Below are 26,093 nucleotides of genomic sequence, written 5' to 3' on the forward strand. Positions count from 1 at the left end.
CCAAAAGTAGTGAAACAAAAATGAATATTATCAACAACTGTATCGATATTAGTTATAATTTCAGCATAGCAGTGATTAAAAATCCCTCATTGACATTATCATCAGACATTTATAAAAATAAAAAAAAGAACAATAGTGTCACAGTGGCTTACACTTGCATCGCATCTCATAAGCTTGACAACACACTGTGTCCAATGTTTTCACAAAGATAAAATAAGTCATATTTTTGGTTTGTTTAATAGTTAAAACAAATTTACATTATTGCAATCAGTGAATAAAACATTGTCCTTTACAATTATAAGAGCTTTTTTTTTTTATTTACTACTCTGCTAGCATGTCAGCAGACTGGGGTAAATCCTGCTGAAATCTTATGTATTGAATGAATACAGATTCGTTTTGAATTGGAAAAATATTGTAACTGAATCGAAAATCGCGTTGAATCGAAAAAATTGATATATATATATATATATATATATATATATATATATATATATTCGATATTGAATCGAATCGTGGGACACCCAAAGATTCGCAGCCTTATATATATATACATATATATATCTTGATTGGATTATCCAGAGAATAGTGCTCGATACCGTGGTAGAGCGCAATGTGTAGGTGTGGGAAAAATCACAAGACTACTTCATCTCTACAGAACTGTTTCATGAGGGGTTCCCTCAATCATCAGGAGATTTTTTTTTTTTTTTTTTTTTCTCCTGATGATTGAGGGAACCCCTCATGAAACAGTTCTGTAGAGATGAAGTAGGCTTGTGATTTTTTCCACACCTACATATATATATATATATATATATATATATATATATATATATATATATATATATATATACACATACATATACATATGAACCACTCTGGTCTGCCAGTCCTGTCTACCACTGTCCCACAGCACAGCATCCAGAGTGTTGAGTAACTTCAGGCAGATCTTATCCACGCTTGGACCCTGCCACTGAGGAGCTTCTTAACTACCTCGACAACCTCAGGCCTACAAATAAGATAGCCCACCACAGAGTACCCATGCAGTGCTTCCTCATTGGAAGACGTATAGCTGGAATGGAGGAGGTCTTTGAAGTATTCCTTCTGCCGATCCACAACATGCCCAGTTGATGTCAGCAGGACACCATGCCCACCATACACATGTTGACAGTGCACTGCTTCCCCGCCCTCAGGCGGAGGATGTTGGGCCAGAAACACGTCCAAGCCATCCGGAACTTGTTCTCCATGACTACTCCAAACTCTTCCCATGTCCAAGTTTTTGCCTCTGTAACCATCAAAGAAGATTTAAATAAATGGGATATAAATTATCCAAAAGTGTGAATGTGAGTGGGAATAGTCCACAGTCACCTAGGAAAGGCCCCTGCTCATCCGTGACCTTAAACAGGCCAAGCAGTAGAAATGCAACAAAATAATAAATGTGTCCTTTTAGTCACCTGTAGCAGGGGTAGGGAACCTATAGCTCTCGAGCCAGATGTGGCTCTTTTAATGACTGTATCTGGCTCTCAGATAAATCTTAGCTGACATTGCTTAACACGATAAGTAATGAATATTTCCACTGGTAATCACAGTCTTAAAAATAACGTTCAAAATATAAAACATTCTCATTCATTTTAATCCAACCATCCGTTTTCTACCGCACCTGCTCAAGGTTGCGGGTGGCTCAGCCAATCCCAGCTGTCTTTCAGGGTACAGAAGGGTCGCATTAATGATAAGAAGTATTTTATTTATTATTGGTTAGCTTCAGAATAATAATGTTATCATAAAGAATAATATACTTATTATACTCTAAAAATATTGGTTGTACTTAAAAATGTATGCATTTAGTTGTATTCAGTGTTTAAAAAATACTATATGGCTCTCACTGTCTGGCTTGCCACAGACTGTTTGTGTTTTAGTTTTTCCTCTGTGTGTGTTTAGTATTTCCTGTCCTTAGTTCCTGTCAGCACTCTTATTTTGTTTCAGCTTCCTGTTTGTCTCCCTGTGTGCTGTTTTCCCCTCAGCTGCGCCTGATTGGCACCTGGCCATACCTGGTGTCAATCAGCCCGTCCATATTTTACCTGCTATGTTCCTCCAGTCAGTGCTGGATTATTGTCATGTCGATGTCGCTCTTGTCGTTGCTACCTGTCGTGTCGTATCTTGTCTTCTCTATGCAGCGTTGCGGTAAGCTATGTTTGATTGCGGTTTTAGCTTATTGCCTTTTGTTCTCTGCTTCCAAGTTTGTTTTTATATTACATGTACGACTTCTGTTTCTTGCTCGATTCTTGCTAGCTTCCATGCTAAGTTCCTTTTTGTTTTGTAGCTCCCATGCTAGCTCCCTTAGTTTGTTATCCGCCCATGTGCGCGCTTTTTGTTAGTACCCTTTTGTATGTTCTAGTTCTTTATTTTTATTAAATCGTGTTTTCCATGCTAAATGCCTCCCTCCTCTCTGCATCTTGGGGTTCGTCATTAACATACTCTGACACTCACAGAAATACATTTTTAAATATTTGGCTTTCATGGCTCTCTTAGCCAAAAAGGTTACCGAACCCTGACCTAAAGCCACCTGTAATGTGTATTTTTGAGCATACAACTCTTACGCCTCCTTTGTTTTTCTCCAACAGATGCTCCTCGTTCTACCTCCATAAAGGTTTCTCCTGTGGGGGAATTTTCAGAGGGAGGGTTCGTCACTCTCACCTGCAGTAGTGAAGCAGCGCCACCTGTAGAGAGCTTTGCATGGTTCAAAGGTACAGCATATTTTCTAACTTTATGCTCTATTTACTGTAAGATTATTATAATAAATCAGCTTGAAACTTGAAAGAAAACTACACTTTCATCCACAATCCCTATGTGAGATATGAACACACGTCTTTCCCTCTTTTGTCTGTTTTTAATAGTAAAAAACTGCTAGTACTCGGTGGCTAACAATACAGGTAATGGGGATTCAGCTATTTTGCCTAGAGCTGGGCGATATGGACCAAAACTGATATCTCGGTATTTTTAGGCAGAATCCCCATATATGCTGTACTGTATATGATGTCAGCGAGGGTTTCAGCTGAACTGTATTTGTTGGCTTTAATAGTTAGCAGCAGCAGATTGTCGGCTCTGATGGCTGTTCTGTTGAATCTTTTCACGGTCTTGTGTTACCTCTGGTGGATAAAGATGAGCCACGACCCGCCCCAGCAGCTACAGTCACGGTGAGGGCATGTCCGGTGTGCACCAAACCAAATCAAAAGATACCGGTATGACAGTATTGTCTTAAATATATATATCTCTTTCTAAAATATATTGGTATTACTGTAATACCAGTGTACTGCCCAGCCCTAATTCCACCTATAAAGCTATCCAAAAACCTTCAGCAATGTTTTATATAAATCATATATAACTATTAAGTAACAGGTAAATTCGTGAAAACATGTAATATTTACAATATTTTGGTCATTTTAATCGTTCCACAGAGTGCATAGCCACGACTGCTTCTCATGTCAACAACAACAACATAAGAACTTACTAATCATGGCAGACCGCATGAGAGCTAACTACGACTACAAATGATGATCCAGAGCCTCATACGTTTTATCTTGAATATAATATAGGATCAACTAACAAGTTTTAGAAGCTTGTTGATAAGCAGATTCACCTACAGTGAAACACTAACTGTTATGTAGCACTATTGCTCAATAGCTATAATAATAATAAGTGCAAAAAAAAAGAAATACAAAATAAGAACTTAATAAAACAGTGACTTACTATGTCCCCTATGTTACCATGAATTGATTAACGTGGACCCCGACTTAAACGAGTTGAAAAACTTATTCGGGTGTTACGATTTAGTGGTCAATTGTACGGAATATGTACTGTACTGTGCAATCTACTAATAAAAGTATCAATCAATCAATCAATCAACCCTCTCACTGGGATGCCGACAGATGGGATGGTTGTGTCTTTCAGCACAATATTTCTGCTGCCGGTTTGGCTGTTATAGTCAACATAATCCTCACTCCTCAGATTAAAAGGAACTGTATGTGATGTGTTCACAGTACATGTCCTGTGCCCACAGACATGGACACTGCCAGCATCCCGGACAATTTCCGGCCTCAACTCCACATTTCTCGCCTCAAATACACAGACAGAGGAGAATACTTCTGTGTGGCTCGTAACTCACTTGGAAACGCCCGATCCAAACCGCTTCTTCTCAACGTGACATGTAAGTGTAACTTGTGGGCTATAGAGGAAGGTGAAAATGTTGTCTCAATTTTATTTTCAGAGGCATACAGGACCCGTTACGTCCAGATGACAAATATTTCGTTGACAAGTTCTCTTTATGTATTTTTAGCTCCTGAAAATGTATCTGGCAGTCATTTTCCATAATATTAATTAGTTTTTGAGTAATCAGTAAATAACTAACTATAGTTAAGTATAGTTGTTTTCTCTTGGTATGACTTCATCTACAGAACTGGAGCTCATTTGCCTGCATAGACATTGTGGATTAAGGTATGCAAAAATATTATTTTGATCAATTTCTTTTTGTGTTTTCGTCATTCTGGTCCATGATTACTTCAAAACTAATATGGTTAACATTATGAGGAAAAAAATAAATAAAATAATCACCTTTTACAGATTCCCTGCTCTTCCATTTCCTCTTCCATTAAAGCCATAGTAGGGATGGGAATCAAAAACCGGTTCTTGTTCAGAGCCGGTTCCCAGTTGTTGTTTTTTTGATACTTTTATTAGTAGATTACACAGTACAGTACATATTCCGTACAATTGACCACTAAATGGTAACACCCGAATAAGTTTTTCAACTTCTTTAATTCGGGGTCCACGTTAATCAATTCAGTGTATCTTTCTATCCATCCATTTTCTACCACTTATTCCCTTTTGGGGTCGCGGGTGGCGCTGGCGCCTATCTCAGCTACAATCGGGCGGAAGGCGGTGTACACCCTGGACAAGTCGCCACCTCATCGCAGGGCCAACACAGATAGACAGACAACATTCACACTCGCATTCAAACACTAGGGCCCATTTAGTGTTGCCAATCAACCTATCCCCAGGTGCATGTCTTTGGAAGTGGGAGGAAGCCGGAGTACCCAGAGGGAACCCACACATTCACGGGGAGAACATACAAACTCCACACAGAAAGATCCCGAGCCTGGATTTGAACCCAGGACTGCAGGAACTTTGTGTATCTATTCCTTGGAATTGCTTGCCATTTTTTCAAACGATCGTTTTAACGGTTCTTCCGGGTGAGGATGACATCATCACATAACATGTGTAGTGACGTCAGACAGCAACCGGGCGCCCGGGCAAAAGAAGTGAGCTCAAGTTTTTCCGACATTTTACGAGAAAAGATTGCAACAGCACTACTTTTAATAATTCCAAGGTTGCTATTTCATTAAAAGGAGGACATACGAGAAATATGCTCAGACATTTAACTATGAATGAATGTTGCATTTTTTAACTATGCCGCAGTCATCTGATGTAAATACAACAGGTACTAATGCCGCTTACAATAAAACCTGTTAACTTGAAATGAATGCCATCTCATTTAGATAAGCAAGAAGAGACCTATTCTGAATTTTTTGGAGGCGGGCAGTAATGGCTCCAGTTCACGACTGCATTCACCACGGCAGGGAAGAGTACAACTCGGCCAGGAAAGACGAATGTCACCATGCAGTGCCAAAGTTGTGGTCAAAAGCGTGCTATAATTTGCCACATAGTTGCTCCATATATATATTGATCAAAAAACTAGAACAATACGGCATCAGAGGGTTGGTCTTAAACTGGATTAGAAGTTATTTAACGAACAGGAAACAATACGTGAAGCAAGGTGAACACACATCTACATTGCTAAATATATCCTGTGGTGTACCTCAGGGATCAATACAAGGACCAACATTGTTCAATGTCTATATAAATGACATTTGTACAGTTACAAAATATTTAAAGTTAGTATTATTTGCCGATGGTACAACATTTTGTTTAGGAGAGAACACACAGAAGTTAATACAAATAACAGAAGAAATGAACAAATTAAAAAGGTGGTTTGAAAAAAAACAGACTATCTTTGAATCTCAGTAAAACTAAAATAATTCTATTTGGTAACAGAAGAGAAAGTCAAACACAAATAAAAATAGACATAATAGAAATTGAAAGAGTAAATGAAACCAAATGTCTAGGTATAGTAATTGATGATAAATTGAACTGGAAATTAGAAGATTACAACCTGTATTTAACCAGATAAGAAGAAACTCATTTAGATCAAGATCTCTTTCACAAGGGATCAAGATCTCATGTAAAAAATGTACATAAAATAGCAAGAAACAGGTCAACAATGAATAAAGAAACATGTCAATAATGAATAAAGCAAAACATGCTCTCGACCAAAAATCACTTAATATTCTCTACTGCTCACTAGTGTTACCATATCTGAGTTATTGTGAAGAAATATGGGGAAATAACCACAAAAGTACATTTCATTCATTGACGGTGTTACAAAAAGATCAGTTAGAATAATACAGAATGTTGGATATAAAGAACATACAAACCCCTTATTTATTGAATAAAAAATACTGAAATTCCTTAAATGTATGCAGGCTGACCCTTTCTTTAGATGTATTTCTAAAACCTGCAGCAATGCATCTGGCAGCCATATTTGATAATTCCTTCAAATTCTGAATGTAAATATCGTAATTCGGGATCAGAATCAGAATCAGAAATACTTTCATAACCCCCGAGGGGGAATTAAGATTTTCAGCACAATCCCATTCAAGATCAGACAAACATTACAGGGCGACAGAAAAGGATCAGTGATGGGTCTGCCAACTTCCGGCGCCCCTTAGAAATAAAGGTGAAAAACAGGTAAACGCTGGGGGGAGGAACAAAAATTCAGTGTAAGCCTGAGCCCCTGGAGAAGGGTCCAGAGACTCCAGACTGAGGCCAAGGGAAAAGAAAAAAAAATCACAGCCATCGCACACATAAACATGTGTGTAAGAGGGAAACATCAAAGTACCAAAGGACATTAAATACATTAAAAGAGCAGAGCTGATGCAACCAGTTACATCTACCCACAGCCACAAAAGTAAATCAAAAACAACAACAACAAAAAACATATACACTGTGGTGGCCTCTGCGATGTTCCACACCATCGTCTGCTGGGTTGGGGGGAGCATGGCCAGAGACAGGAGCAGACCCAACAAAGCAACCGAGAGAGCCGACTCCACCAACTCTCGGCCAGTGTCTGGGATGAGATACTACACAATATTAAATCACCTTATAGTCTTCTGTCGGTGATGCCAGCAGACTGATGCAGGCCCTCCCACATTTTGGAGCTAAAAGTAGGCATTCCTAAATGTGCTAGAACATGTCGGAACACGAGACAAAAATCACTACAGTGTCTATTTGGGGGACATTTTATCTGTAGACACAATCCAGTCCAGAACTTTGTGCCAATGTCCTCAGTATAGAGGGGCCCCTTTGAAGGTTGAGTGATATTAACAAACACTTGCAAATAAAATGTGTTCGTAGTATTATTACATGTATGCCTAAACATTCTGCTACAAGCAACACGGAAACCATGCAGGATTCAAACAATATTTTAACAAAAAATCAAGTAATATATGAGCCTATGAAAAATGTTTGTTTTTTTACTTTGAGTGTTTTTCTTCCCTGTTGTTGAGACTCTCCAAAAAACACCCGTGTGGTGGTGATTCCGGCTGGTGAAACCCGAGAGGGCTCCAACGTGAACCTCAGCTGTGTCAGCCATGCCAACCCTCCTGCCACCAGGTGGAATTTTATCGTGATTAATTATGCACTCTTATTATCATCATCGTCATTGTCTTTTTTTGTCACTTTTGTTGTCTTCCATTGTTTCTGGTAATTACGACAATTAGTTATTGTTCCACAATTACAAATTATAATGTTTAGGGGCTTTTAATGGAAAAGTCCTATGAAGCCTTTTTATTCTTACCATCTTTCGACAGGCATGCTTGGTATCGTATCCTAGGTGACCAGGTGTTGTCCAAAGGAAATGTCCAGAACCTGACGTTCCCCGCAGTGCGTGCTCACCACTCGGGTCAGTACTACTGCACGGCATGGAATCGATTAGGACGCCAAAGCTCTCACACCGCCGCTCTCACTGTGCTGTGTGAGTCACTTTTCTCAGGTCTAACTTTGACTCAAACCATGCTTGTTAACTGTCAAAGACAAGCTGGGGAATGACGTGTCACTTGTTAGATTGTGGATCTGTCTCCTCTCCTCCGCCACTTTATAGGCAGGCTTCCTGTCTCTCGCTCCCTATTTTCCTGTCCAACAGCATCTTCTTGTTGTCCGCTAACATCCTTTCTTTTAATACCCCAACTTTATTTATTTGCAACATGATACATAGCTGATATAGATTTGGAAAAAACGCATCGGGATTCTATAGATCTGAAATGTGTCCCCTTTTTGGAGCAGGAGTGCCCCAATCAGTCTGATATCAGAATTATTTTTTTTCAAAGTATCGAATGATATCAGCTTACATCTAAAATCTCAGTCATTTTTAGCAGCAGTCATTCAGCGTGTTTACTTATGCAAAGCTGGAGGCCAGTTACGATCTAAATGCCCTCCAAAAAACACACAAAAATGGTCTTTTCTTGTACTTTAGTGAAGTAGTTTACAAAAGCAACATGGTATGCAATAGGCTACTAAGAGCTAACAAATACACTACAGCTAAGCACACAGTTGCACACGAGCTAGACATACAAAATAAGTGTCTTTAATTGAAAAATGTCATTTCAAAACACGACATTTAGTCAGTTGCATTTAGCCGGTACAAACCCTGTTTCCATATGAGTTGGGAAATTGTGTTAGATGTAAATATAAACAGAATACGATGATTTGCAAATACTTTTCAACCCATATTCAGTTGAATATGCTACAAAGACAACATATTTGATGTTTAAACTGATAAACATTTTTTTTTTTGCAAATAATCATTAACTTTAGAATTTGATGCCAGCAACACGAGACAAAGAAGTTGGGAAAGGTGGCAATAAATACTGATAGATTTGAGGAATTCTCATCAAACACTTATTTGGAACATCCGACATGTATGCAGGCTAATTGGGAACAGGTGGGTGCCATGATTGGGTATAAAAGCAGCTTCCATAAAATGCTCAGTCATTCACAAACAAGAATTGGGAAACGGTCACCACTTTGTGAACAAATGCGTGAGCAGAGTGTCAAACAGTTTAAAAACAACATTTCTCAACGGGCTATTGCAAGGAATATAGGAATTTCACCATCTACGGTCCGTAAAACCATCAAAAGGTTCAGAGAATCTGGAGAAATCACTGCACGTAAGCAATGATATAACGGACCTTCGTTCCTTCAGGCGGTACTGTATCAAAAAGCGACATCCGTGTGTAAAGGATATCATCACTTGGGCTCAGGAACACTTTGGAAAACCACTGTCAGTAACTACAGTTTGTCGCCACATCTGTAATTGCAAGTTAAAACTCTACTATGCAAAGCCAAAGTCATTTATCAACGATACCCAGCAACGCCGCCAGCTTAGCTGGGCCCGAGCTCAGCTAAGATGGACTGATGCAAAGTGGAAAAGTGTTCTGTGGTCTGGCGAGTCCACATTTCAAATTGTTTTTTGGAAACGGTGAACGTCGTGTCCTCCGGACCAAAGAGGAAAAGAACCATCAGGACTGTTCTAGGTGTAAAGTTGAAAAGCCAGCATCTGTACTAGTGGCCAAGGCATGGGTAACTTACACATTTGTGAAGGCACCATTAATGCTGAAAGGTATATACAGGTTTTGGAGCAACATCTGTTCCCATCCAAGCAACGTTATCATGGACGCCCCTGCTTATTTCAGCAAGACAATGCCATGTCACTTGTTACAACAGTGTGGCTTCATAGTAAAAGAGTGCGGGTACTAGACTGGCTTGCATGTAGTCCAGACCTGTCTTCTGTTGAGAATGTGTGGCGCATTATGAAGCCTAAAATACTACAATGGAGACCCCGGACTGTTGAGTTTTGAGTTGAGTTGAGTTTATTTCGAGCATGCAAGCATACAACATGATACATCACAATTTCCAGTTTCTCTTTTCAACATGTTCGAAAAGGAGGAGGAAGAAGCAGAGCTTATTTAATCCTACCCCTTTTCTGTACATAACAGTTGCTAAAACTTTTGTTCACTTCCTGTTCTCAATGTATTCACAATGTATACTCCATAAGTAATAAGTAATCACAATACAAATAAATAAATAAATAATTGCTTAAATTTTAATCCATACGATGAGATAAGTCAGATTATTTTGAGAATGAATGGGTGAGTAAAATCAGAATGTTTATCATGGTTCTTCATTTTTGTACTTTGTAAACACTTCCAGTTTGAAGAGTTTCTTGAAGTGGATCATATTAGTACATTGTTTGATTGCTTTGCTTAATCTGTACATAAAACAGGAATGAACAACTTAAGCTGTACATAAAACAGGAATGGGAAATAATTCCACCTGAAAAGCTTCAAAAATGTCTCTCTTCAGTTCCCAAAGGTTTATTGAGTGTTGTTAAAAGAAAAGGTGATGAAACACAGTGGTGAACATGCCCTTTCCCTACTACTTTGGCATGTGTTGCAGCCATGAAATTCTAAGTTAATTATTATTTGCAAAAAAAAAACTAAAGTTTATGAGTTTGAACATCAAATATATTGTCTTTGTAGAGCATTCAATTGAATATGGGTTGAAAAGGATTTGCAAATCATTGTATTCCGTTTATATTTATGTCTAACACCATTTCCCAACATATATGGAAATGGGGTTTGTAGGTGCAAAGTCTCCAAGGCAGAATCGTATTAGAAAGTGACCAGTAACAAACATGTCCGCCTCATTCAATTTACTGCATCGAGAGCTTAACCTAGTGAAATACTGTGGCCTCTAGGTGTCACAAAGAAAAATACCAATCCAAATTTATAATTTAAAAAAAATCGATTTTAGAATATATTCAGTACAGGCCAAAAGTTTGGACACACCTTCTCATTACACTGCATTTTTTTTATTTTCATGAGTGTGAATGTTGTCTGTCCATCTGTGTTGGCCCTGCGATGAGGTGGCGACTTGTCCAGGGTGTACCCCGCCTTCCGCCCGATTGTAGCTGAGATAGGCGCCAGCGCCCCCCGCTACCCCGAAAGGGAATAAGCGGTAGAAAATGGATGGATGGATGGACTATTTACGTTGTAGATTGTCACTGAAGGCATCAAAACTATGACACCTGCGAAGTGAAAACCATTTCAGCTGACTACCTCTTGAAGCTCATCGAGAGAATGCCAATAGTGTGCAGAAGAAACTAGAATATGAAACATGTTTTCATTTATTTCACCTGTTTTTGTTAAGTACATAACTCCACATGTGTTCATTCATAGTTTTGATGCCTTCAGTGACAATCTACAAAGAAAACGCATTGAATGAGAAGGTGTGTCCAAACTTTTGGAATTTAGAATTTAGAATATATAAAATCATGTTGTAAGGTTTACATAACTAATGGTTGATTATAAATAGGTTAGTGTTTTTCATACCTACTATGGTTCTCTGTTTGAGTAATTTATGTTGATCAAGCCTTTCCTAACATTCCAGACCACAGAATAATATAAGCATATATTGTTCGTGATGATATGGTATCGCATCAATGACGGTATCGACCTAAAGTAATAATCTGCCAATATCTGTTTCGTGTTGGATCAGGACACCCCTACTTATAAAACTTCCACTATTCTGGTTATGTAGAATAAACTTTTTTTTACCATTGCACTTGAAAAGTACAACCACATTTGTTTTCAGTACAACCCCACAATGTTGTCTATTCACCCAGAATACTGAGGAGGTCACATGTCATCACTGATAAAAGGCCACAAAAACATAATTATTGTAAATGTTGAATGCCTATTCAGAATCAGAATCAGAAATACTTTATAATAACTATTGTATTATATAATCTTGTACAGCGTTCCCAAAGCACATATTTTACATGAGAGAAATCAAGGCTGCAATGCCTTATTTTGACTTATTCTGTTGCTTACGGCAACAGGTGCATACACAGGTTAATGAGGTCCTTTCTGCCATCTAGTGGAATAATATTTGATTGTTCTGCTTGTCACTATGCACAAAGTTGCATTATTTGTATAAATTAGATCATATTTTATAACAGTTTGGGGGAACTTGTATCAATTTATGCACCCCCCTGATGATCTTAAATGGTACACTGGTACGTCTGAGAATCACTGCTATATTATAGTATGTTGAAATGCACTAGTATATGTATTAAACTATACTCCAATTATGGCAAGGAACAAATTAAAAATTCTAGTCTAAATATTATTATCTGGACCCATCATACAGAAATATTTCTTTGACAGACCCTCCCAAGAACACTTCAGTACTGGCTCGTCCGTCCAGTGTTGTGGATGCCGGCCGACCTTTGACCCTAACCTGCAGCAGCCAGGCCAACCCGGCCGTGGACAACTTTACTTGGCATCGTTTAACACCCAACGGGGCCTCTGTACAATGTCAGCATCATGACAATTTACTGTTTTCCACACACACGAGGATCATTGTAGCATATCGCCCTATTTTTTGTGCTCCCTCCCCCCAGCATGGGGCAGCCGTAGCGGGCCGGTGTTCGCTTTCTCAGAGGTGGGGCCCGGAGAGAGCGGCCAGTACTACTGTGAGGCCAGGAACCGCATCGGAGTCCACAGCTCTCCTGTCCTCACAGTAAGAGTAAGAGGTACGAAAAAAAAAATCACTCATAATTCGGTATTCAAAAACAGACATCTTGATTAATTTCCATTGTAAAAGAAAATTCTACTAATTAAAACTGAAAATTATTTAAATTACTTTCCGTTCACCAGAATGGGAACCTCAGAAGTGCTCATACTTGTCAACCAAGAAAGCACAATCCCGTATAACATGAATTTATAAAATCATTAAAAATGTCTCTCATTTCCTGGTAATTAATAACTGTGCTTGGTTTTCGGTACTTTTGTGTGTGTTTATGTTAATAAATGTTAATTGTTTAATGATTTTTTTTTTCATATTCAACACTGAGGGATTATGCAAATTGTGCTGTCCAGTTGTTATACATTGTTTTCTCACACTTTGAAGTTTAATTTGCAATTATTTCTGGTATACTGTGCATGTCGTTGCAATGAGATGGCAGTTGCTTAATTAGAAAGCAGTTTTTGCCATGAAGCTGAATCAATCAATCAATCAATGTTTACTTATATAGCCCTAAATCACTAGTGTCTCAAAGCGCTGCACAAACCATGTGCCAGTATAGCCCTATGTTGAGTCCTACAAAGTGCTTATACTGTATGTATTGTATTTAGTGCACACTTGGTGTTTGATTGTCACGTGCATTTTAGTTGTAGTCTTCATTAACATATTTGGAGGTGTTAAAATCACCATGTAAAATTACTAATGATATTCAGCTGTGGCATTGTAAAGTAGCATCAAACTCGAACATTTTGGAAAAGCAGAGCTTTACTTTACATCTGAGCGTTTTCCATCCGGCATACTTCCCTTCGTTTGGTCTGTTAGGCCGTGCATCTGTGGCCTATCAGCATTGGAGTGAGAGTTAAAGTACCACTGTTTGTCACACACACATTTGGTGTGGTGAAATTTGTCCTCTGCATTTGACCCATCCCCCTTGATCATCCCCTGGGGGGTGAGGGGAGCAGTGGGCAGCAGCGGTGCCGCGCCCGGGAATCATTCATGGTGATTTAAATCCCAATTCCAACCCTTGATGCTGAGTGCCAAGTAGGGAGGCAATGGGTCCCATTTTTTTATAGTCTTTGGTATGACTCGGCCAGGGTTTGAACTCACAACCGTCCAATCTCAGGGCGGACAGTCTAACCACTAGGCCACTGAGCAGGTGCTATTAATGCCACATTTCATACGGTGCTAGTGCATTTTATGCTGTTTGTGTTTAGTGTGTTGTTGTTTTGGATTGCTTTGCCTCCTGTTTTCTCGGGGTCATGCCAACTACAGCTATGCAAGTTCCTGTTACAAGTTTGTAATTGAGCTCTGTGAAATCTGCAGAGCAACAAGGGATATAAAAACACAGGCGACATTGTGACGTTGCAATTGTTAGCATTTAGTACTCGTATTGAAAGTTGTGATTTTGACAGTTTTATGGAAAGCAAAAAGGCTCTGAGCTGATTGTTTCAAAAAACCATCAGACCAAAAGTTGCAGCTGAATTTTCACTGGAACCGAAAGGTATTTACAGTGCTTTACGTTTTCCATATTTTTATATGTTACAGCCTGATTTCATAATAGAATAAATACATGTTGGTACACATGTATTTTTACAGTAAAACCACATAATGACTAGGGGTGTGGGAAAAAAATCGATTTGAATTCAAAACGCGATTCTCACGTTGTGCGAATCAGAATTAATTCTTATTTTTTAAAAATCTATTTTTTTATTTTTTTATTAATCAATCCAAAAAAACAATACACAGCAATACCATAACAATGCAATCCAATTCCAAAACCAAACCTGACCCGGCAACACTCAGAACCGCAATAAACAAAGCAATTGAGAGGAGACACAAACACGACACAGAATTAACCAAAAGTAGTGAAACAAAAATGAATATCATCTACAACAGTATCAATATTAGTTATAATTTCAACATAGCAGTGATTAAAAATCCCTCATTGACATTATCACTAGACATTTATAAAAAAAATTAAAAAAGAACAATAGTCACAGTGGCTTACACTTGCATCGCATCTCATAAGCTTGACAACACACTTTGTCCAATATTTTCAGAAAGATAAAATAAGTCATATTTTTGGTTCATTTAATAGTTAAAAATAATTTACATTATTGCAATCAGTTGATAAAACATTGTCCTTTATAATTAAAAAAGCTTTTTACAAGAATCTACTACTCTGCTTGCATGTCAGCAGACTGGGGTAGATCCTGCTGAAATCCTATGTATTAAATGAATAGAGAATCCTTTTAAATTGGGAAAAAATCGTTTTTGAATCGAAAATCGTGTTTGAATCAAAAAAAAAAATCGATTTTGAATCGAATCATGATCCCAAGAATTGATATTGAATCGTGGGACACCCAAAGATTCACAGCCCTAATAATGACAATGTGAAAATGTTTTAAATTGTGCAAATTTGTTTAAAAAAAAATTTTTTAAGTATTCAAAGCATCTGCCCAGTACTTTGATGCACCTTTGGCAGCAATTACAGCCTCAAGTCTTTTTGAATACAATGCCACAAACTTGGGCAGTTTCCCCCGTTCTCATTTGCAGCACCTCCCTAGCTCCATCATGATGGAAGGGAAGTGTTGTATTTCATCCAGGATGTCTCTGTACGTTGCTACATTCATATTTCCCTCTATCCTGACTAGTGTCTCAGTTCCTGCCACTAAAAAACATCCCCAGAGCATGATGCTGCCACCACCATGCTTCACCTTAGAGATAGTATTGGTCTGGTGATGAGCGGTGCCTGGCGTCCTCCAAACATGACGCCTGGCAATCACGCCATCGAGTTCAATATTTGTCTCATCTGACCACATCATTTTTTTTCTCATGGTTTGGGAGTATTTCAGGTGCATTTTGGCAAACTTTTGACTAAGAAATGAAGTCTGTCTAGTCCAGTGGTTCTTAACCTGAGTTCGATCGAACCCTATGGTTTCGGTGAGTCGGCCTCTGGGGTTCGGCGGAGGTCAAAACACATCCGACTCATCGTGTAAATAAAATGTCTCCTTATCGGCGTATTACGGATACGGCAACAGCAGAAGGCACACTGATTTGCAGGTGTGTAATTTGTTGTAAGTTTATGCACTGGGTTGGTTTTGTTCTTTGAACAAGGTGATGTTCATGCACGGTATATTTTGAACCAGTATCAAAACATGGTAACACTTAAGTATGGGAAACATATTCACCATTAATTAGTTGCTTATTAACATGCAATTTAGTAACATATTGGCTCTTAACTAGTCATTATTAAGTACTTATTAATGCCTTATACGGCCTTCTTTCATCTCCGTAATAGCGCTAAAATTCGCTCCATTCTGTCCACTAAAGACGCTGAGATCATTATCCATGCGTTTGTTACGTCTCGTCTTGATTACTGTAACGTATTATTTTCGGGTCTCCCCATGTCTAGCATTAAAAAATTATAATTGGTACAAAATGCGGCTGCTAGACTTTTGACAAGAACAGGAAAGTTTGATCACGTTACGCCTGTACTGGCTCACCTGCACTGGCTTCCTGTGCACTTAAGATGTGACTTTAATGTTTTACTACTTACGTATAAAATACTACACGGTCTAGCTCCATCCTATCTTGCCGATTGTATTGTACCATATGTCCCGGCAAGAAATCTGCGTTCAAAGGACTCCGGCTTATTAGTGATTCCTAAAGCCTAAAAAAAGTCTGCGGGCTATAGAGCGTTTTCATTTCGGGCTCCAGTACTCTGGAATGCCCTCCCGGTAACAGTTCGAGATGCCACCTCAGTAGAAGCATTCAAGTCTCACCTTAAAACTCATTTGTATACTCTAGCCTTTAAATAGACTCCTTTTTTAGACCAGTTGGTCTGCCGTTTCTTTTCTTTTTCTCCTATGTCCCACTCTCCCTTGTGGAGAGGGTCCGGTCCGATCCGGTGGCCATGTACTGCTTGCCTGTGTATCGGCTGGGGACATCTCTGCGCTGCTGATCCGCCTCCACTTGGGATGGTTTCCTGCTGGCTCTGCTGTGAATGGGACTCTCGCTGCTGTGTTGGATTCGCTTTGGACTGGACTCTCGCGGCTGTGTTGGATCCATTATGGATTGAACTTTCACAGTATCATGTTAGACCCGCTCGACATCCATTACTTTCGTCCTCTCCAAGGTTCTCATAGTCACCGACATCTCACTGGGTGTGAGTTTTCCTTGCCCTTATGTGGCCCTACCGAGGATGTCGTAGTGATTTGTGTTATGGTTTGTGCAGCCCTTTGAAACACTAGTGATTTAGGGCTATATAAGTAAACATTGATTGATTGATTGATTGATTGATATTCGGCATGGCCTTGTTATAACCCTAACCCTCTAACCCTGGCCCTAACCCTAACCTTTTTAAATTAAGTCTTTGTTACTTAGAATATGTTCCCCATATCAAAGTGTTACCAAAAACATATAACTTTGTCTTGAATTTGAAAAAAAACATTTTATTTTTCACTAAAGAAGGGTTCGGTGAATGTGCTTATGAAACTGGTGGGGTTCGGTACCTCCAACAAGATTAAGAACCACTGGTCTAGTCACTATAAATTAGACGCCTGACTGGTGGATTGCTGCAGAGATGGTTGTCCTTCTCCTCTCCACAAAGGAATGCTGTAGCTCTGACAGAGTTCTTGGTCATCTCCCTGACTGGGTTAAGATGAACGCAGTAATGTGCTGAGACATCCTGGATGAAAACCAACGCTTCCCATCCAACCTAATATAGCTCGAGAAGTGCTGCAAAAAGGAATGGGCAAAACTGCCCAAAGATAGGTGTGCCAAGCTTGTGGCATTGTATTCAAAAAGACATGAGGCTGTAATTGCTGTCAAAGGTGCATCAATAAAGTATTGCGCAAAGGCTGTGAATACTCATGTGTTTTGTTTTGTTTTTGGGTTTTTTTGTTTTTATAAATAAATTAGCAAAATAAAAATAAAAACTTTTTACATTGCCATTATGGAGTAATGGATTCATTCCATTTTGGAATAAGGCTGTAACATAAATGTGGAAAAAGTGAAGCGCTGTGAATACTTTCTGGTTGCACTGTATATACAGTAAAGGTTGTGTGCGAGTCACATTCATGTTCTAAAGTGAAAACAATAGGATGAGGTGTGTCCTCGCTGATCATTTCTATATGAGTAAATAACAGAAAAAAATGACTAAAATACAAACTAGTTTCATTTCTTTGCGTTTGAAAGGACGAGTTCCAGTCCTTTGGTTGCATCTGTTTCTATGAGTCACGGTGAGTCATGTAAAGCCGTGGTGCTTATGAGCGAGGAGGAGATGAGGTGTTGTGGAAAATGACTATTTAAAGCTAGACAGCTGAAGAAGCCTTTTGGAAACCTGAGGCACAAGTCGAGACGCTGGCAAAAACGATGCACAGCTCTTTTTTTCCATATCTTGTTACTTTCTGTTTGTACGACACACTCAAGTATTTGGATCACAAGCTATTTCATGGCAAACATCTCCTCCACCAGGTCGCCTAAAGGCCATCGCTTTGGCGTCGGCAGTGGGCGTGTCGGCTGGACTCATCACTCTGACAGTGGCCATCATGATTAGGTGACCTGTTTTTTTATAAGGGGGTTAACAATGTTGACTTTGCATTGAAACAGAACGCAGTAAAATGTGAGAATTGCAGCTTAATAGATAACAAATAAGTGGATTCACTTCTCTATTTATGAAACAATAACGTGGTGCCTCTGTTTTGTTTGGCAAAATTTCAGGTTTTGTTTTTTGATTAATTTTTTTTCAAGCGTTATCCCTCACTCTTGTTTCATGCGGAGGTGAGTGGGTCGAGGCCGATTTTACTATAAAAAAAAATGGAAGCCTAACTTTTGTTTATCCATGCACTGTGTTGCACTGCACTGGCTATGCTCAATAAAGCATGTTAGAAAAAGAAAAAAAAGTATCCAAGACGCACAAAACAAGTTAATAAAATATATGGGAAAAAAAAAAAACATTTAAAGTCTATCAATAAGTGAATAAATAATCAAACAAAAATAATGATTGAAAACATTTTCCTTTCTAACTAATTTTAGATCAGGGGCCACATGGAGAAAAATATACTCCCATGTGGGATGGACTGGCAAAATCAGGACACGATAACTTGAAAATAAAGACAACTTCAGATTGTTTTCTTTGCTTAAAAAATAGAAAAAAACACCTACTGAAAATGTACAAATCAGAATGTTGTTGGGGGTTTTTACACTTGTATGTTGCGGCTAATAATATTCTGTCTTTATTTGTTGTTATTTATACTTTCTGAATAAATGATGTGATAATGTTTGTCAGACAAGTTGTTGGTGTTGATTTTCAATCTATCAAGATAAAAAAAATAATATCAAAATTAAATTACAAGATGTTATTTATGTAGTTTGCTAATTTTCCTCGACTGATGTACTGACATCATGTGGTTATTTTTTTTTACATTTGTAACATAATATACAAAGATACAAATAATTGCTATTGCGACTTCTAGTGGACACATTTAGAACAGCGGTTTCTTTCATTTACAAATTTCAGCTCAATTTTATATTTAGCAAACTCATCCATACGTTTGACACCCCTGGATTAGGCTCCAAACAAAAACCGAAGTACCACAGTACTCTTATTTTTTGTCATTTATAACACCTTTTGCCGATGTTAAGTTAAAACAATTAATTTCCAACTTACTGATGATGGCACTGAATTGTCCACAGTAAAAACATGCACAGAGTTGACATGGAATCAGCAGATGTAGCCACCAAGGTATGGCCTTTTAGACTCCTCTGATGAGCATGTGTGCACTCTCTCGACTTCCTGACAGCTTCTGCAACATTGTGTTGTGTTTCAGCGGCCTTCTGTGACGGCGGACACTGTGTTCTATGAGACCACTCCGCCTATGGTCCCGAAGAGAGAGGCCTTAATGTCGGACATACCAGTGAGCAACACACACATGCACGCACACACACACACACACACATTCTTGTATCTGTTACCTTCTTGAGACCTCCGAAAAATGCTGACCTCTTTAGGACCACTCTTTGGAATTATATAAATATTTGTATTTACAACAATAATAATATATACATACAATACAAATATAAAGAAGGTAAGATTTTAGTTGGGGTTTTTTTGGAATTTTTTGTTTGTAATTCCTTCCGCCCGATTGTAGCTGAGATAGGTGCCGCGGCCCCAAACAGGGAATAAGCGGTAGGAAATGGATGGATGTTTTTTAATCTTCATTATTTACTTCAAGTTATTACAGTATGTCTCTGTATACATTTCTTTTTATTTCTTTTTATACATTTTGGTCAAAGGGGGTGCATTTCAATTTCCGAAGTTCCTGCAGTCCTGGGTTCAAATCCAGGCTCGGGATCTTTCTGTGTGGAGTTTGCATGTTCTCCCCGTGAATGCGTGGGTTCCCTCCGGGTACTCCGGCTTCCTCCCACTTCCAAAGACATGCACCTGGGGATAGGTTGATTAACAACACTAAATTGGCCCTAGTGTGTGAATGTTGTCTATCTCTGTTGGCCCTGCGATGAGGTGGCGACTTGTCCAGGGTGTACCCCGCCTTCCGCCCGATTGTAGCTGAGATAGGCGCCAGCGCCCCCCCGCGACCCCAAAAGGGAATAAGCGGTAGAAAATGGATGGATGGATGGGCACTTGTTTTTTCATATGTTGACCATAGGGGGAGCACTTTTAAAACCGACACACAGTCAATTCGAAAAATCCCGCCTTTTTGAGACCACCCTAATTTTGATATATTTCACCACCAGGGGTGCAAATCAGACATTCTCTATTACAGTGGTTCTCAACCTTTTTTTCAGTGATGTACCCCCTGTGAAAAAATGTTTTTAATTCAAGTACCCCCTAATCAGAGCAAAGCATTTTTGGTTGAAAAAAAAATAGATAAAGAAGTAAAATACAGCACTATGTCATCAGTTTCTGATTTATTAAATTGTATAATAGTGCAAAAATATTGCTCTATTGTAGTGGTCTTTCTTGAACTTTTTGGAAAAAAATATATAAAAATAACTAAAAACTTAATAAACAAGTGATTCAATTATGAAAAAAGATTTCTACACATAGAAGTAATAATCAACTTAAAGTGCCCTCTTTGGGGATTGTAATAGAGATCCATCTTAATTCTAAACATGTCTTCACAAAAAAAGAAATCTTTATCATTAATATTTATGGAACATGTCCACAAAAAATCTATCTGTCAACACTGAATATTGCTCTGTTGCATTTCTTTTCACAGTTTATGAACTTACATTCATATTTTGTTGAAGTATTATTCAATAAATATATTTATAAAGGATTTTTGAACTGTTGCTATTTTTAGAATATTTTTTAAAAATCTCACGTACCCCTTGGCATACCTTCAAGTACCCACCGGGGTACACGTACCCCCATTTGAGAACCACTGCTCTATTAGATGCAATGGTTTTTCACATTGGGACTATGATTTTGGTCCTAACTCGTTCACCGGTCCTCATATGGAAGGTGCTTTTCCTTGTTGATGTCACAAAAAGGGTACCAATACAAGAACACACACACAAGTGCACACATAGAAAGAATAAAGGGACCCACACATGTTATGTATGTGCAGGAGGAACCTGAAGATTTGAGTGACAGCTGCCACCCTGCTATTGTTCCTCTTAAGGATGCTCCTCCAATCAGAGAAGCTGACACTCACAGCCTCGCCTCTCAATATGTCACCGTGCACTACTCGAAACGATCCAGGTAAATCTTTTCACTGTATAATTAATTGTTCCTCTTACCCATCTAATCTGCTGACCTGACAGCAGAACTGTAGACACGCCGATATTCCAAGTACATCATTATTCTCCTATCAGCACCCACTCCTCCTGCTCCTCGTGCAGACATTCTGTTTATTGGAGGAAAGTGAAACTGCTCACAGATTTCAATGTTAAAGAGAGAAGTAATGATGATGTGACTCAGATGTTCTCATTATGCCTTTTTGTTTCTGATGCTGCGAAGAGGAGAGCAAGTGCAGGTCCACAAATTTCCACTGGGGGGCGACCAGAAAGCAAATGATTCTACAAATGTTGTTTACACTCTGCTGCACCCCCACCATCCTCATCCCTAAGGTATGACATACATATTTCTATTCTATCAGTAATACTTCGCATCTGTATTATGTTATGGAGGTTTGAAACATATCAATATATACTATATTGCCAGAAGCATTTGGCCACCCATCCAAATGATCAGAATCAGGTGTCCTAATCACTTGGCCCCGCCACAGGTGTATAAAAAGCAAGCACTTAGGTATGGAGACTGTTTCTACAAACATTTGTGAATGAATCTCAGGAGCTCAATGATTTCCAGTCGTGAAATGTCCTCGCAACTAAGTATTCCAAAGTCAACTGTCGGCTTTATTATAAGAAAATGGAAGAGTTTGGGAACAGCAAGTCAGCCACCAAGTGAGAGGGGTCAGCATTGCTGAAGCGCATAGTGCAAATAGGTTGCTGACTTTCTGCAGTCAGTTGCTACAGAGCTCCAAACTTCATGTGACCTTCCAATTAGCCCACATACAGTACACAGAGAGCTTCATGGAATGGGTTTCCATGGCCGAGCATTTTATCTAAGACGGGTAGGGAACCTATGGCTCTAGAGCCAGATGTGGCTCTTTTGATGACTGCACCTGGCTCTTAGATACATTTTAGCTGACATTGCTTAACACAATAAGTAATGAATAAATCCGCTTTAATCACAGTATCAAAAATAATGTTAAAAATATAAAACATTCTCATGCATTTTCATCCATCCATCCGGTTTCTACCGCACCCGTTCAAGAAGTCGCATTAATGTATTTCATCTTTTTTGTAAGGGGCGCTGGAAGTCGGCAGACCCGTCAGCGATCCTGTTCTGTCTCCCTGTAATGTTTGTTTGATTTTGAATGGGATTGTGCTGACAGAATAAATAAAGTACTATCTAATCTAATCTAATCCAATCTAATGGTAAGAAGTATTTTTTTTATTTTTGGTTAGCCTCAGAATAACAATGTTATTAAAAAGAATAAGAGACTTATACTCTAAAAATGTTGGTCTTTCTTAAAAATGCACGCATATAGTTGTATTCAGTGTTTAAAAAAAAAAAATGTATGGCTCTCACGGAAATACTTTTTAAAATATTTGGCTTGTATGGCTCTCTCAGCCAAAAAGGTTCCCGACCCCTGATATAAGCCATACATCCCCAAGTCCAATACAAAGTGTCGGATGCTGTGGTGTAAAGCACGTCGCCACTGGACTTTAGAGCAGTGGAGACGCCTTCTCTGGAGTGAAGAATCACGCTTTTTCCATCTGGCTATCTGATGGACGAGTCTGGGTTCGGAGGTTGCCATGAGAACGGTACATTTCGGACTGCATTGTGAAATTTGGTGGAGGAGGAATTATGGTGTGGGGTTGCTTATCAAAAGTTGGGCTTCGCCCCTTAGTTTCAGTGACAGGAACTTTGAATGCTCCAGGATACCAATTAATTTTGCATAATTCCATGCTCCCAACCTTGTGGGAACAATTTGGATTGGGCCCCTTCCTCTTCCATCATGACTGTGCACCAGTGCACAAAGCAAGGTCCATAAAGACATGGATGACAGAGTCTGGTGTGGATGAACTTAACTGGCCTGCACGGAGTCCTGACCTGAACCTGGTAGAACACCTTGACTGAGAGCCAGGCCTTCTCGACCAACATCAGTGTGTGACCTCATCAATGCGCTTTTGGAAGGATGGTCCTATAAATACACTCCGCAACCTTGTGGACAGCCTTAGCTGCAAAATAGCTGCAAAAGGTGGACCAACCATATTGAACCCTATGGGTTAGGAATGGGATGGCACTTCAAGTTCATATGCGAGTCAAGGCAGGTGGCCAAATACTTTTGGCAATATAGTGTACGTTTATCAATCCGCATACATTCTCAATGGGCACTGGAAGATTGTTTTGTATACTCTCCAGTTGTGTTGAGTTGGTTTCCTTCTTTCCCTCTGTTGACAGTGTTTCCAGTTGGGATCAATAACTTGTAAACACAACCACATGTTCGTCATGTTAAAATAACCACGGTGTGGTCCTGCTGCTAACTTTCTATATCACCGGACCCGACAAACCTACAGTGCTAAAAAGATTGCTTTCCACCCCTTCCTCTGTGCCTCCTGCTGCTTTCTAGAGCTGCACCACGTCAATGAAATCAATAAACAGTAAAAGGCACGACACAACTGGTTGCTTTATTAACGATGATGCTGCTTTTACTCCAATAGATGCTGAATAATGTTGTTATGTATTAGTCACACACCCTTATAGTCAATGGTTTAGGACTCAGATTACGTCCTGTGTGTTTACATTTGTTTACCCTGGAAATAAATACTTGTGAGAAATACTTAATACTGTTTAGTTGTGTGTGTGTTTGAGTTATTGCAAAGGGGTGAGTTGCTGAAACCTTTCAGCAGTTGAACAAGTACTATTTAAAGCTAAGTTCCAGTTTGTTGACTACCCACAATGCTGTTGAGTGATATGTTGTTTTCAGCTACCAAAATATAACTGTCAAAATGGTAAATATTTGAGTCTAAATATTCAAAATACATAAAAATAAAATCACACATGCACATACACGAGACAAGTAGTGAATATTAAAGTGAGAGACAAAGCAACAGTCAGCATTACACAACAGTTGAGCCTGTTTTCCAAATCAGATTAGACAACAGAGAATCAGGGTAGTCTGACCTGTGTCAGGTTATCATTCACCAACAGCAAATCTGGTTAAAAAGCGTGCAGCAAAAGTAGTCATTGTTGGAATCATATTAAGTACAGTGCATCCGGAAAGTATTTACAGAGCTTTACTTTTCCATTATTTTTTGTGTTTCAGCCTTACTTTAAAATGGAATAAATTCATGTTTTCCTCAAAATTTTGCATAAGGCTGTGGGGATGTTTTTCAGGAACTGGGACACCAGTCAGAGTAGAGGGAAACATAAATGCAGCAATGTACGGAGACATCCTGGATGAAAATCTGCTCCAGAGCACTCTTTAACTCAGACTGGCGTGGCCAATCATCTTTCACCAGGACAACGACACTAAGCACATGTTTTTTTTCATTTTGGAATAAATCTGTATCACAACAAAATCCGGAAAAAAGTAAAGCGCTGCGAATACTTTCCAGATGGGTTGTATGTAACCCACATCGGCCCAAATGTTGTTGAGTAACAGCAAGGAAACAAAATGAAAACTTAGATACATACTGTAACCCACATTTCAAAAACATCATACTGTAACCCACGTTTCAAAAATATTTATTTTTTTCGGATGTTTTGTTTTCATGGGTTATGAAACAATCAAATCTATTATAATACAGCACAGTACATTTAGTTTGTCATAACACATGATATATATGTGTGTGCGTGCGTGTGTGTGTGTGGGTGTTTAACACATTGTAAAAATTGTATATCAAAGATTATGTTTCAGGGAGGGTCTTTACCTTCCTTGAAACATAACCTTTGATATACAGTTCTTTAACTGGCACAATTGTTTGACTCCTTCTTTATAGCTTTTCCAAAACGAGATGAGAGTTTGCTCATTAGTCGTCACAAAATACTTAAAAAAAAAAAATCCTTGTATACTACAATTGGGATGATAATGTTTATTCAAGTAGAAAGCATTATCGTTTCTAAGAACATGATTTATTGCACTGTGGGCATACAGATCTGAAGATCATCCAAAAAACAATGGATGGAAACATGCTACATACAAAAGGCATCAACTTGTATTTACAAAACAACAAAACACAGCGCATCACCTTGATCAGGTCCTCCTCAACCCACAGATTGTGTGTCAAATGTGTTGCAGTATAGAGTCAAGATGCGAGATAAACCATAGCCATAGTTGTCTAAAATGTGGACTATATGACACAAAGAAAAACTTTGTTTGAAAATTAACACACTATTGGCCTGATATACTAGATCCCAAATAAGTGCCAAATAGCGTGTCACCTTTTCTGGGCTTTCACAGGTGCACATTTGAACGGAACCGTAGGTACGCTCTGGGAGAAGCCGGCAATAATCTGACATTTCAATTATTGTCGGCGTACTGTATTTTGTATTTGTTCCTGTCCAACGCACTTAATTTTTTGTTCCACTTCCTGTTTCACTATGTAAATCGCTTTGAGTCACTAGAGAAAAGCCCTAAACAAATATAATTAATTTCACTTCTGTTGGCCTCCTCGGACAGGGCGAAGTCATTTGCTTTGCTTCACTTGTCTGATATATAGTTTTTTGCATTACCTCTTTGCATTATCATCTCGCTCTCGCTCTCCCTCTGTCACTGCTCCGAGCGGGGTGCAAACCCAGATCGCCC

The 26,093-nt window shown here is 38.9% G+C and overlaps 1 protein-coding gene across 1 annotated transcript in view; it reads left to right on the plus strand.

Moving 5' to 3' along the window:
- Positions 1 to 24,135, plus strand: part of si:dkey-33i11.1 (sialoadhesin) — a 44,185-nt gene extending 20,050 nt beyond the window's left edge. Inside the window, exons 8-19 of the mRNA XM_061916307.1 lie at positions 2,616 to 2,738; positions 4,052 to 4,198; positions 7,671 to 7,776; positions 7,974 to 8,137; positions 12,390 to 12,539; positions 12,626 to 12,757; positions 18,226 to 18,307; positions 19,447 to 19,495; positions 19,581 to 19,667; positions 21,342 to 21,475; positions 21,734 to 21,843; positions 23,747 to 24,135. Of these exons, the coding sequence (XP_061772291.1) occupies positions 2,616 to 2,738; positions 4,052 to 4,198; positions 7,671 to 7,776; positions 7,974 to 8,137; positions 12,390 to 12,539; positions 12,626 to 12,757; positions 18,226 to 18,307; positions 19,447 to 19,495; positions 19,581 to 19,667; positions 21,342 to 21,475; positions 21,734 to 21,842 (1,283 nt within the window). The 3' untranslated portion in view covers position 21,843; positions 23,747 to 24,135. The remainder of the gene's footprint in view (positions 1 to 2,615; positions 2,739 to 4,051; positions 4,199 to 7,670; positions 7,777 to 7,973; positions 8,138 to 12,389; positions 12,540 to 12,625; positions 12,758 to 18,225; positions 18,308 to 19,446; positions 19,496 to 19,580; positions 19,668 to 21,341; positions 21,476 to 21,733; positions 21,844 to 23,746) is intronic.
- The last annotated feature ends 1,958 nt before the right edge of the window (positions 24,136 to 26,093 follow it).

The sequence above is a fragment of the Nerophis ophidion genome, linkage group LG11 (genome assembly GCF_033978795.1).
Source record: "Nerophis ophidion isolate RoL-2023_Sa linkage group LG11, RoL_Noph_v1.0, whole genome shotgun sequence".
Taxonomy (NCBI): Eukaryota; Metazoa; Chordata; class Actinopteri; order Syngnathiformes; family Syngnathidae; genus Nerophis; species Nerophis ophidion.